Source organism: Pleurodeles waltl, chromosome 10, assembly GCF_031143425.1.
Source record: "Pleurodeles waltl isolate 20211129_DDA chromosome 10, aPleWal1.hap1.20221129, whole genome shotgun sequence".
Lineage (NCBI taxonomy): Eukaryota > Metazoa > Chordata > Amphibia > Caudata > Salamandridae > Pleurodeles > Pleurodeles waltl.
The window spans coordinates 569962794-569976848 of record NC_090449.1 but is presented as its reverse complement, the minus strand read 5'-3'; the positions used below and the strand labels follow the sequence as shown (position 1 = coordinate 569976848).

Sequence of the window (14055 nt, the reverse complement as noted above, 5' to 3'; positions counted from 1 at the left end):
AAACCTGTCATCGACAAGACTGAGCTTTTTGACGTTGACGGTGGCAAAGAGCTAGATGGCTTCTTAAGTTTTATTGAATTGACAGCTGGAGTGGAAGGTTCAGAACTGACTTTTATGCCATGTTTCTTTGAAGTAGAAGGAAGTTCTTCAGCTTTTTCCTTCAGAGAGTGCACTTTTTTGGTTGCCTTACTTCTTTTTGGAGAAAGATTCTCAACAGATCTTTTCCTTGATGCCACAGAGGCACAAACTGTCATCATCAGAGAGAGTTTCTTTGGTTTGAAGTTTCTGAAGCCAAAGCAGGAGCCTGGCTTCTCTGTCCCTCAAGGTCTTGCTAGGAAAAGTTCTACAAATGTTACAGTCTTTCACCTTGTGCTCTTGGTGAACACAGTAAATGCAGTCCTTGTGAGGGTCCTCCTAGTGAAGCTCTAGCTTACCACAGGGGTTGCAGGGTCGAAATAAACCTTTTAGAGCTGTCTATGTGGAACACAATATTTAGAAAAATTTCCTGTCAGGAAAAGTAAACTGAGCAAAGCGGTAAGAAAAAAAAAAAAAAAAAAATCAGAGAATGGAGCCTCTGTTCTTAGGGTTCTAAAGGGTGGTCTCGCCTCACTGAATGGACGTTGGGTCTTTTATAATGGAGCTGTTAAAGCAAATGTATTTTTCCATTGATTTCAATGTTAAAATTTAATCTACTGCTTTCTATATAACGTGGGACTCCCACTTCGACGACTGGGAATGATTCAAGCATGTGAATCTATGAAAGATACCCCAATACTGGAGAAACAGGGTCCTTGTGGACCGCAGACATTTTGGGCAAATGATCACACAAGGGTCTAGAATGAAAAAGGGGAAAAGTAAGGAGCCACATTTAATATGTGGAGCCCAACCAGCAAACACATAACCATTAAGTAAGAGACAACCCCACCATCATGTGAACTCTCGGCAGGACCCCAACTGTGGGATTCAGCTATTTGTTTTCCATCTCACCACCAGGAACGTCTGGGTCTGCAACAGCTTGTTACCTACTTTCTATAATATCTACTATAGGTACTGTTTCATATGTTTTAGCTCTTGTGCATGCAGGCTATGGATGCTGGACCTAAATGATTTAGCAGCCAAAATCATATCCACGAAATATGAGATGCCTCAAATTCTTCCTATATATGAGTGATTAGGCGACTATCATAGACCCCATTGTGACTGGATAATTGGTGTGCTTCTAATACACGTTAGTTGGAGTTTGCCATAATGTACACAGTATGCTCGGTGAGCAAGTCAATATTGCTTACAGAGACAAGGAGTGGAAGGGACAGAATACTACTGCAATGTTTACTTGGAATCACAAACAGTTAGGAGCGCACCTGCCTGACATCCCAGCAATTAATCTGCCCCATTGCATCATGGTAGATGTAGTATCTTCAAAAAACGAACTCCATTAATTTTTAAATATTTCACCTTTAAGTAGGTACAGCCTTTACTGTGCATCTCTGGACACATGTGTTTCTGGGTTAGTCCCTTCTTCAGCAGAGAACATATTTGCGGGGTGCTGGGAATGCTGCCATAAATCCCCCGGTTTCAGTACCTCTTTCCTGGCATGCTGGTGCCTGCTCCAGAGCTCGTCAGCCCAGTAGCTCAAGGGAGCCTTTAAAGTCACAAACAGTTAGGAGCGCACCTGCCTGACATCCCAGCAATTAATCTGCCCCATTGCATCATGGTAGATGTAGTATCTTCAAAAAACGAACTCCATTAATTTTTAAATATTTCACCTTTAAGTAGGTACAGCCTTTACTGTGCATCTCTGGACACGTGTTTCTGGGTTAGTCCCTTCTTCAGCAGAGAACATATTTGCGGGGTGCTGGGAATGCTGCCATAAATCCCCCGGTTTCAGTACCTCTTTCCTGGCATGCTGGTGCCTGCTCCAGAGCTCGTCAGCCCAGTAGCTCAAGGGAGCCTTTAAAGTCACAAACAGTTAGGAGCGCACCTGCCTGACATCCCAGCAATTAATCTGCCCCATTGCATCATGGTAGATGTAGTATCTTCAAAAAACGAACTCCATTAATTTTTAAATATTTCACCTTTAAGTAGGTACAGCCTTTACTGTGCATCTCTGGACACATGTGTTTCTGGGTTAGTCCCTTCTTCAGCAGAGAACATATTTGCGGGGTGCTGGGAATGCTGCCATAAATCCCCCGGTTTCAGTACCTCTTTCCTGGCATGCTGGTGCCTGCTCCAGAGCTCGTCAGCCCAGTAGCTCAAGGGAGCCTTTAAAGTCACAAACAGTTAGGAGCGCACCTGCCTGACATCCCAGCAATTAATCTGCCCCATTGCATCATGGTAGATGTAGTATCTTCAAAAAACGAACTCCATTAATTTTTAAATATTTCACCTTTAAGTAGGTACAGCCTTTACTGTGCATCTCTGGACACATGTGTTTCTGGGTTAGTCCCTTCTTCAGCAGAGAACATATTTGCGGGGTGCTGGGAATGCTGCCATAAATCCCCCGGTTTCAGTACCTCTTTCCTGGCATGCTGGTGCCTGCTCCAGAGCTCGTCAGCCCAGTAGCTCAAGGGAGCCTTTAAAGTCACAAACAGTTAGGAGCGCACCTGCCTGACATCCCAGCAATTAATCTGCCCCATTGCATCATGGTAGATGTAGTATCTTCAAAAAACGAACTCCATTAATTTTTAAATATTTCACCTTTAAGTAGGTACAGCCTTTACTGTGCATCTCTGGACACATGTGTTTCTGGGTTAGTCCCTTCTTCAGCAGAGAACATATTTGCGGGGTGCTGGGAATGCTGCCATAAATCCCCCGGTTTCAGTACCTCTTTCCTGGCATGCTGGTGCCTGCTCCAGAGCTCGTCAGCCCAGTAGCTCAAGGGAGCCTTTAAAGTCACAAACAGTTAGGAGCGCACCTGCCTGACATCCCAGCAATTAATCTGCCCCATTGCATCATGGTAGATGTAGTATCTTCAAAAAACGAACTCCATTAATTTTTAAATATTTCACCTTTAAGTAGGTACAGCCTTTACTGTGCATCTCTGGACACATGTTTCTGGGTTAGTCCCTTCTTCAGCAGAGAACATATTTGCGGGGTGCTGGGAATGCTGCCATAAATCCCCCGGTTTCAGTACCTCTTTCCTGGCATGCTGGTGCCTGCTCCAGAGCTCGTCAGCCCAGTAGCTCAAGGGAGCCTTTAAAGTCACAAACAGTTAGGAGCGCACCTGCCTGACATCCCAGCAATTAATCTGCCCCATTGCATCATGGTAGATGTAGTATCTTCAAAAAACGAACTCCATTAATTTTTAAATATTTCACCTTTAAGTAGGTACAGCCTTTACTGTGCATCTCTGGACACATGTGTTTCTGGGTTAGTCCCTTCTTCAGCAGAGAACATATTTGCGGGGTGCTGGGAATGCTGCCATAAATCCCCCGGTTTCAGTACCTCTTTCCTGGCATGCTGGTGCCTGCTCCAGAGCTCGTCAGCCCAGTAGCTCAAGGGAGCCTTTAAAGTCACAAACAGTTAGGAGCGCACCTGCCTGACATCCCAGCAATTAATCTGCCCCATTGCATCATGGTAGATGTAGTATCTTCAAAAAACGAACTCCATTAATTTTTAAATATTTCACCTTTAAGTAGGTACAGCCTTTACTGTGCATCTCTGGACACATGTGTTTCTGGGTTAGTCCCTTCTTCAGCAGAGAACATATTTGCGGGGTGCTGGCAGCATTCCCAGCACCCCACAAATATGTTCTCTGCTGAAGAAGGGACTAACCCAGAAACACATGTGTCCAGAGATGCACAGTAAAGGCTGTACCTACTTAAAGGTGAAATATTTAAAAATTAATGGAGTTCGTTTTTTGAAGATACTACATCTACCATGATGCAATGGGGCAGATTAATTGCTGGGATGTCAGGCAGGTGCGCTCCTAACTGTTTGTGACTTTAAAGGCTCCCTTGAGCTACTGGGCTGACGAGCTCTGGAGCAGGCACCAGCATGCCAGGAAAGAGGTACTGAAACCGGGTGATTTATGGCAGCATTCCCAGCACCCCACAAATATGTTCTCTGCTGAAGAAGGGACTAACCCAGAAACACATGTGTCCAGAGATGCACAGTAAAGGCTGTACCTACTTAAAGGTGAAATATTTAAAAATTAATGGAGTTCGTTTTTTGAAGATACTACATCTACCATGATGCAATGGGGCAGATTAATTGCTGGGATGTCAGGCAGGTGCGCTCCTAACTGTTTGTGACTTTAAAGGCTCCCTTGAGCTACTGGGCTGACGAGCTCTGGAGCAGGCACCAGCATGCCAGGAAAGAGGTACTGAAACCGGGTGATTTATGGCAGCATTCCCAGCACCCCACAAATATGTTCTCTGCTGAAGAAGGGACTAACCCAGAAACACATGTGTCCAGAGATGCACAGTAAAGGCTGTACCTACTTAAAGGTGAAATATTTAAAAATTAATGGAGTTCGTTTTTTGAAGATACTACATCTACCATGATTCAATGGGGCAGATTAATTGCTGGGATGTCAGGCAGGTGCGCTCCTAACTGTTTGTGACTTTAAAGGCTCCCTTGAGCTACTGGGCTGACGAGCTCTGGAGCAGGCACCAGCATGCCAGGAAAGAGGTACTGAAACCGGGTGATTTATGGCAGCATTCCCAGCACCCCACAAATATGTTCTCTGCTGAAGAAGGGACTAACCCAGAAACACATGTGTCCAGAGATGCACAGTAAAGGCTGTACCTACTTAAAGGTGAAATATTTAAAAATTAATGGAGTTCGTTTTTTGAAGATACTACATCTACCATGATGCAATGGGGCAGATTAATTGCTGGGATGTCAGGCAGGTGCGCTCCTAACTGTTTGTGACTTTAAAGGCTCCCTTGAGCTACTGGGCTGACGAGCTCTGGAGCAGGCACCAGCATGCCAGGAAAGAGGTACTGAAACCGGGTGATTTATGGCAGCATTCCCAGCACCCCACAAATATGTTCTCTGCTGAAGAAGGGACTAACCCAGAAACACATGTGTCCAGAGATGCACAGTAAAGGCTGTACCTACTTAAAGGTGAAATATTTAAAAATTAATGGAGTTCGTTTTTTGAAGATACTACATCTACCATGATGCAATGGGGCAGATTAATTGCTGGGATGTCAGGCAGGTGCGCTCCTAACTGTTTGTGACTTTAAAGGCTCCCTTGAGCTACTGGGCTGACGAGCTCTGGAGCAGGCACCAGCATGCCAGGAAAGAGGTACTGAAACCGGGTGATTTATGGCAGCATTCCCAGCACCCCGCAAATATGTTCTCTGCTGAAGAAGGGACTAACCCAGAAACACATGTGTCCAGAGATGCACAGTAAAGGCTGTACCTACTTAAAGGTGAAATATTTAAAAATTAATGGAGTTCCTTTTTTGAAGATACTACATCTACCATGATGCAATGGGGCAGATTAATTGCTGGGATGTCAGGCAGGTGCGCTCCTAACTGTTTGTGACTTTAAAGGCTCCCTTGAGCTACTGGGCTGACGAGCTCTGGAGCAGGCACCAGCATGCCAGGAAAGAGGTACTGAAACCGGGTGATTTATGGCAGCATTCCCAGCACCCCACAAATATGTTCTCTGCTGAAGAAGGGACTAACCCAGAAACACATGTGTCCAGAGATGCACAGTAAAGGCTGTACCTACTTAAAGGTGAAATATTTAAAAATTAATGGAGTTCGTTTTTTGAAGATACTACATCTACCATGATGCAATGGGGCAGATTAATTGCTGGGATGTCAGGCAGGTGCGCTCCTAACTGTTTGTGACTTTAAAGGCTCCCTTGAGCTACTGGGCTGACGAGCTCTGGAGCAGGCACCAGCATGCCAGGAAAGAGGTACTGAAACCGGGGGATTTATGGCAGCATTCCCAGCACCCCGCAAATATGTTCTCTGCTGAAGAAGGGACTAACCCAGAAACACATGTGTCCAGAGATGCACAGTAAAGGCTGTACCTACTTAAAGGTGAAATATTTAAAAATTAATGGAGTTCGTTTTTTGAAGATACTACATCTACCATGATGCAATGGGGCAGATTAATTGCTGGGATGTCAGGCAGGTGCGCTCCTAACTGTTAATGTTTACTTGGAATGTCTGAGGGTTACAAAATTGCGTAAAAATATCGAGGCTGGGACATACCTGCATAGACAGGGAATAGGGATAGCATACTTGCAGGAGACACACATATTCACTGCTGAGGTACAATGCAAACGAAGAGCTGTTTTTTTAACCATGCTTGTGACAGCAGATATGTGAAACAAGTGGGTTTCTGGATCACCAATTAAAGTACCATTTGCAGAAGACAAAAGTACATATGTTTGATACTGCATGGTTAAACGAATGGTAGAGATAGAACATTGGTTGGCGTCTATGCCCTGAATCCTTATGTTGCCTATTTTCATAGGCCCCTGAGCGGCACTGTAGCCCAGTATCTGGGATCTGCGGTGTTGTGAATGGGAGATATCAATTGTATTTTAGATGAAGGGATGGGTAGATCACCGCAGAGTTTTATTTATAAGCAAAGGAAGTCTTGCTCACTGCTTTCTGCTATGGAATGCTTAAATATGAATGATATTTGGAGGGTACACAAAGAGTATACTAATTCTGGCCTCACTCCCACGATTCCTACCCCTCTCCCTTCAGGACACCTACACAAGGATAGATTTTCTTATTGGTGGATAGAGACCACACAAAATGCCTCATACAAATACAACACCTGGGAAGGGGTTTGCCCCTGGTAAGGTTTTCTGTACAACATAAGCAAATATAGTCAGAATACCTGTGTGGTAACTACCAGTTTCGGCCTTGAGAGAACTTGAGTTTCATTTGATAATTGGGGAACGTGATAACAGATTATTTTGAACTAAACGAGAATAGGGCTACTATCAGGGGAGTGTAGTAAGATACCTCGACAGTGGTCGTGAGGGGTATGGCCATTTCCCAGGTGTCATTACTTATTAAAAAGAACTGGAGTTGCCCCTTACCACTAAGGCAATGGAATTAACGAAAATACAATCGACCCAACCCCAATGTGAGACAGGATGTAGTGTTAGAAAAGCTCAGAACGGAGAAACTAGAAAAGAGCGCCTGGAAAAATCTACTTCTAAATTGCTCTTTTCACAATGTACTGCATATGGACGTGGACAACGCAGGTAGACAGTTGGACTGGCTCCTGAAAAGGGAGTTAGCCCCCACAAGAATTACTGATTATAGAGAAGGTCCAGGGGATTAGCCACCACACAAAACAACAGATATTGTAGGTGCTTTTTTCGTACTGTAGACAGCTGTATGTGAACACAGATATGATAAGTAGGAAAGGAGCGCACCTGGTCCTTACATCCTGAGATTTGAAGCACCTGACTGCCAATCAACGGGAACAACTAGAAACACCAATATCTATGAATGAATGAAATTGTAACTGTCAAAGAATTTAAAGCATCAAAGACAATGGGGAAGGATGGCCTTCCAGCAGCAAGATACCAAACATATATCTTGAAGTTGATTGAAAATTACTGGAGGTATAGCAAGAGCTGCTGCAAGTGAACTATCCGACACGTTCTATCAGGGAAGCCTTAATAGCTGTATTATTAAAACTAGGGAAAGATCCAGCAGATTTCAGGGCATACGGTTTACTTTCTAACTCAATATAGATAAGATAGTGGGCAAGCTGCTGCCGTAAGTCACCTAGAACACATGGATTAGTGTGGTTGTATAGCCGATAGACGAGCAGCTCTTAATATCAGAAGACTAGAACATGTAACGGGCAAGTCTGAGGATGGCCAGGAGGAGCTCGATGTTATTAGATATGAAAAATAAGCCTTCCATACTATGTCCTGGCATTATCTGTTTGTAGAGCTGAAGGATATTAATTTTGGACCTGGTTTCATCAAAATAGTTAAACTCCTGTACACAAAGTTGTTGGCATGGCAAGGGTAACACAAACTGGATAATATCAGAGGAATGGGAGCTGGAACAGAGAGCAGGGCAGGAGTGTCATCTGTGTCCATTTTTGTTTGATTCGGTCATGCAGACTATAGCATACCAACTTATGTCATACCTGTGGAACTTTGTAACAGATATTCATGGTTGTAACACCTGGTCTTGTGTACGATTATGATCTATAGTTACACTTACTGGATCCAACAAACGCTATGCTACACTTACTAAGACTACTACAGCAATGTGTTTATTCTTAAACCAGATTCTTCACCAAACAAGTCATTTACATTCCAAATGGGATGTTAGGCAGCTCAACATCTTTGACCACTTTTGTTATTAGAGATACCATGGAAAAAGGCATTATTTCAAAACTTGTGGGGTTAATGGTGACTCATAACAAGCAAAATGGTGTGAGCTGAACACACCCAAACTGACTGCAAATACAAAGGTCATTATATCTCTGAGTCTTGCCTTCTCCATCGATGGCAGGGCGCAGAGCAGTGGCAATAATGCTATTACTGCCAAGATGCCCATACTTCCATTGTAGTTTATATGCTATGCTATTTATATGCTATTTTCCGGGTGTGCCTTAGTCAACTAAGATCGGTGCAGAATGCTCTAATCTGAGGTAGAAAGAGGAACAGAGTCAAAATGGAACTGTTAAAATGTAAGTTATGAGGAGGCGGGTTATGGGTTCCAGATCCTGAAGCATAAATACAGCTACCCAATTATAGTTTGTGGCTGCATGTTCGATTCAGGGTGGAGTATAGATAAAGAACTTCTGGGTATGGCACTAACAAATGATAACTTAGTAAGGTATCTGTTTTCACAATCTAAGCTGCACAGTCCTAGCTATCACGTTTCCCATGTCCATGTGTGATGCGCTGCTCCAGTTCAGATTTTTACCTCTGTATCCTGGGACTTGTTCTCCTGTTTTATAAAGGCATAAGCAAGATAATAGGTCCAAGAATTCATAGAAAAAAAACCTGGACTGGAGCAAACATCAAGCATGGAACTGGGGAACTTCGCAGGGCTGCACAGTCTGCTCCTCTCCTTGTGGAAATTGTATGAAAGATATTTCCATTCAAGTGATGGAAGATGCTGCCGTACACACAGGACTTACCGTTGTGGCTGATCCCTGAATTTGCACAGCTTAATGCAGACATGTCTAAATGGAGAACAAAAGGCTGCTTAATAGCAGGGGATTTACATCAACTGGGTGCTCTGGGCTCATTTGGGGGACCAATGGATGCACTGCGCATTTAAAGAGGTCAGTTTGCCATTATCATGCTTTGCACTAGACAGCTGGTTCCAAATCTTTGGGGTTCGCTGCCCAGATACACTACATTTTATGAGCGGTAGAATTAAGTCTCCACATGGTGCCTAGCTCACTTCAAGGATTTTATGAAGGTTACAGGGAAGCGTGAAAATTTTGAATGCAAATACTCCAATTTCCTAATACTGAGGTTAAAAAGAATGATTACTTGCCTCTATTTCAGGGTGATAGGTGTTCTTTACATGTTGTTAGTGGAGCACTGCATGTCAAGCGGCAAGTACTGTCTTTTACAATGGTGGTGAATAAGGACTTTCAATGATTAAATCAATTTTCACAAAGACCTCCAAAAACGGCTTATGCCAGATATAATGTGGATGAAGTTCCCATAACACAGGGAACAGTGTTATGGTTTAAAGTATCACAACGTTTTACTAGAGGTTTGAAATTTAAGCAATTTTAGGGACTTTTCTCATAGCTGATTAACAGCCAACAAAAAAAAGACTTTCACTTGTCACTAAACGATTGTTAAATGTTTCCAATATTAAGGTAGCAGGTATGGGGAAGACTTGACAAACACAGCCAAATAATGTGCAATGTATTAACAATCATTTACCTGTGCATAAGTACAGAAAGTTTTTGCACGTTTTCTGACACACATCAGAGAACAGCTGAAAAATGATACGGCCGACTGCAAGAAAACAAGAATTAAAGGGTGTGAGAATCTCAAGTCAAATTCAACATGCATTTTATTCACTTAAAGCAAATATCGAAGCAGGTTTCGAATGAACCAATCCACAGAATCCTTTCGGTAAGTCACAATTACTTTGAAAAACAAACATACCTATCAAAACTTCATTTTCTTCACTACAAGAGGATACTTCAAACAAAATCCAAAGGTTAAGATATCTGCAAATGCCTGTGCAACACCGTGGATCAGCAAGGGACAAGTGTAAATATGTTCTCAAAAACAGTCGGTTAAATCACTTTTCATTTTCAAATCACTGTTATTTTGTTGACCTTTAAATTCTGAATTAAAGCAAACAGCCAAAGAAGTGGCGAGGAATGTACAAGGTTCAAAGTTAAACTCCAAAACAAACATTTTATAAACTTATCAATTTTGCCAAAGAGACGGCAGGAAAAGTCAAGCATTGGCAATGCTAACAAGTATCGTCGTTTTGGACCCATTTGCTTTGTCAATGCGGTTTGTTGATGCTCTGAAGCTTTGCCAAAAAGCTCTGAAGCATCGGCCATTAAAAAAAATAAAAAGTAAAGGACACTGGCCGTGTCATTTCATAAGTGCATGCAGGCATGGTGATATTTGAGCTTTCATAGCATCATGCAAGTGCGCCTAGAAATTACGTGAGCAGCATTTTTTTCTTTAATGATCTTATTCCAGCTGACAACCAGGGAATTATTCTTGCTGCACAAGGCTATTATTGTCACTTTGTACCGTTTGGCATAGCAGCATTCACATTCTTTAAACACTCTAAATACGAAGGACACAGCGGTTATGCCCCCTACGTTACTGTATTAATTTGAAAGACGTTAACTCAATTCCTGCACATGGGACAAAAAAATGTTTCTTGTGCAATCTACAAAAGGATTTTCTTTTTTTTTAAACAAAGCCAGGACGCAAGAGAAGAGCTTTCCTAGAACCTCAAGTTTTTTTTGTTTTTTTATTTTTGTGCCGTGTCACACACTTCTGTCAGGCCCGGAGGATCAGATTATGTATTTCTTTTTTATTTTTGTCCTTTTATTTACTCAGTAGCCCATAACAATAGCGTTAGACTCAAAGACGACCTATCCCATGTGTCTTTGCTGTAAACTCAGTACAACAGAACTCATAGATCAAGCCCCATACATTTGACATCAAGGAAAACACTTCTTTCTTCGCTGCCGCTTTGAGCTGGTTTAGGAAGCATATTAGTTTTTATGTCATGTATTTTTCCGTTAATGTGTTACATGGACTGCAGGATTCGGCGCGTTATTCTAGCACTCTCTAGTTTCCCCTAATAACAGCGCCGCTCCTGTGCGATGCGCTGCAGTGGGACCACCACTATAGGGTGTGTGAGGCCATGAGGACCCGCTCACGGCAGGGGGGCTTGCGGTGCTCTGTCAGGCTCACTAGAGGGCACATTTCTCCCAACAATGGAGAACGGCTGCCTCACATTCCTGGCTTTCTTGTCAGACTCATCGGCTCGTCGACTTCTTCCATCAACCAGTGAAGGGAAGCAGTGTTGCAAGATTGGGGTATTTCCCGCACAATTGGCTAAATTCTTTTCATTCGTGCAGGAAATAACTCTCCTTGCGGGTTGCACAAATTTGGTCTTTATTTGCCAGTTTGTGCACAAAATGTGTGAATTTGGCGCTGCCACTGAAAACATGCTATCAATCATTAATAGCGTAAAAGCGCTACCTAACCACCCTGCTTCATGCTGCTGGTCTGCCCCCAGATTGTCTGACTATGGACCAATGTAGTCATTAGGGACAAGCCAGTTATTCATTTTTGTTGTTATGATTGGCCCAGCTATGGTTTGGGCGGGCCGCAACTCCCACAAGGCACACACTCCACTCTGAATCGAGAGGAAGGACGAGCAGATTGCTGCTGCCTGGAGTGCTTGCTGAGAACAGCCAAGTTAAGCGATGCCGCAGGCATGGCATGTGCGGCCTGGAGGGGGCTGCTTGCAGTGTTAGATGTGGGCAGGTTCACAGAGATCAGTAATGGTGGGTGTACAACGATCCAGACCTCCAGGGAGCTGTTTTTGAGGGGGAATTGTGAGGGGCGCATCTCTATATCCCTGGAGAATCCTCGATCTTGCTTTAACTTGCCGGGGCTGCACAGGGTGCTAGAGAGTCATAGCAAGTTTACATGTGTGTGAAATTTCCAAGGTTTCAAGGTACTAATGAGTGATTTTCTACTGCCAATGTTTCATGTGTAGAACCAAGCAATAAAGTAAAAAAAAAAAATCATAAAGCATTACAAAAGCACAGTTTGGTAGCACACTGTCCATTACAGGCAGCACATTTTCCAATGTAAAGGCCAATAAATTTACAAATGAAGTGTGGAACTCTAGTTTCACTAAACATTTCATTTGTGCTTGTTTTGACTGTACTAAAATATGTTTCCATCCTTCTTCAATTAAAAAAAAAAAATGTGCTTCACTTGTGCTTTTTCAATTTGTTGACAAAATTATGTTCATTTACATGTATTTCAATTTCGTTGTGTGTTTGGAAAAATATGCCATTTGCAGCATTTGCTTTCCCACGCACTGTACCAAGCTAGATTATTGCAGAGTTCACCTAAGAAAATTCTCTAACTTTTCAGGGTGAGAAAGAAAAATAAACACCAAACTGCCTTGTAAGACAATAAGCATCGGTTTTATCATAAGCCATACCCTTACATGTGACCTCTGTCTGAATGCGCAGCAAGTGGGGCTAGATACAAACAAAATTTAAAGGCATCTTTATTCTACTACAACTTCTGATCTCCAGTATGATTGTTTTGGAGGTGCGAGGGCCTATGCTGTAATTACAAGTGCAGGCATACACACAGATGTACTTGCAACCAATCCTCTAGGATGAAACATTACCAAATTGGGGAAAATGCTGCAGCTGCCACAGGCCTCGCAGTGCATTACTGTGCAACAGTTGTGCTAATCAATGCACTCATCATGCTGTTGCTGAGGTCGTGCTGGGAGGCAGCCTTTCTCACCTCAAGCCAGGGGCTTCCGTTCTTTAAATAAGTTTTGTCCAACGCGACAGAGGAGTCCTCAGACAGAGGTGTGTCACAGCTGAAAAACAGGATGGAAGGAACTACGAGCGTTGTGACGATGGTACTGCCTCTGAGGCAGCCGTGGCGAGGTCTCAGCTGTTTTCAGTATAGTCAGCTGAGCCCCGTCCAGCGTAGCACGCACCCGAGATGCAGAGAATGGCTACCAATGAACGATGATATGTGGCTCCTATACCTCCTACCTCTCACTGCCTTACATAAAAAAAAACATATGCATTGATTTACACACTTGTATGATTGATTGTCTGTCAAATATGGTTAAGTAGCATATAGTGCCTTGACACCCTACAGTAGGAAAAATAGAGCTATAAAAGGAAGTAAAAAAGTAAATGAGTAAGTGGTATTTACATCATTAGTATAATTACTCATACAGCCATACAGCCCTCCTGACCCTCAACAGATTGCTTCTATGAAACTAAAGCAGACAACTTACTCAGGGACAAATTCAAAGTATTGCACTAATGCTGGCCCTAATCCACCTCAATAATAGCTGCCTGATCCTCACATTTCCTGCACATATTAAAGGAAATATGTACAGAAGAAGAAGAGAGTGGAAACTGGTGCTGAAGAGAAAAGGGGTGATGTGAGGTATGCAAATGAAAGATTTGAAAAAGATATAGGAGTGAAAGGAGCCAACCGCCCTGGCCTCATGTTGCCCAGATACCCTTGACCAAGCTTCCTGCTGCACAAGTGCAGTACTTCTTTCATTTGCAGAGAGGCACAATATTGCATTTGCATTTAGTCTGAACATCTTAAAAACTCACTGGCAAGCACAGTGAGAAACTTGTACTGCTTTCAGCCTTAGAGCTCTTAACCATGTCACACACAAATACCCAGCCATAATCTGAACTCACCCAGACACCAAGAGGCGACTCAGTTCGCAATATGTACTGTACAAGTCATATGAAAATAAAAATACAGAAACACAACATCTGGGAAAAAGAAATATTCATATGGGTGAATAAAGCATGTGAAATATAAACAGGGACTGCTTTGCTGACATGGATTATCT

The 14055-nt window shown here is 42.9% G+C and overlaps 1 protein-coding gene across 2 annotated transcripts in view; it reads right to left on the bottom strand.

The window, feature by feature from the left end:
- The window catches only part of NKTR (natural killer cell triggering receptor), a 464854-nt gene that overhangs the window by 419911 nt on the left and 30888 nt on the right, over window positions 1–14055 (bottom strand). For both annotated transcript variants that reach the window (XM_069211010.1, XM_069211011.1), the window contains exon 3: window positions 9867–9941. In XM_069211010.1, coding sequence (XP_069067111.1) covers window positions 9867–9941 — 75 coding nt within the window. The remainder of the gene's footprint in view (window positions 1–9866; window positions 9942–14055) is intronic.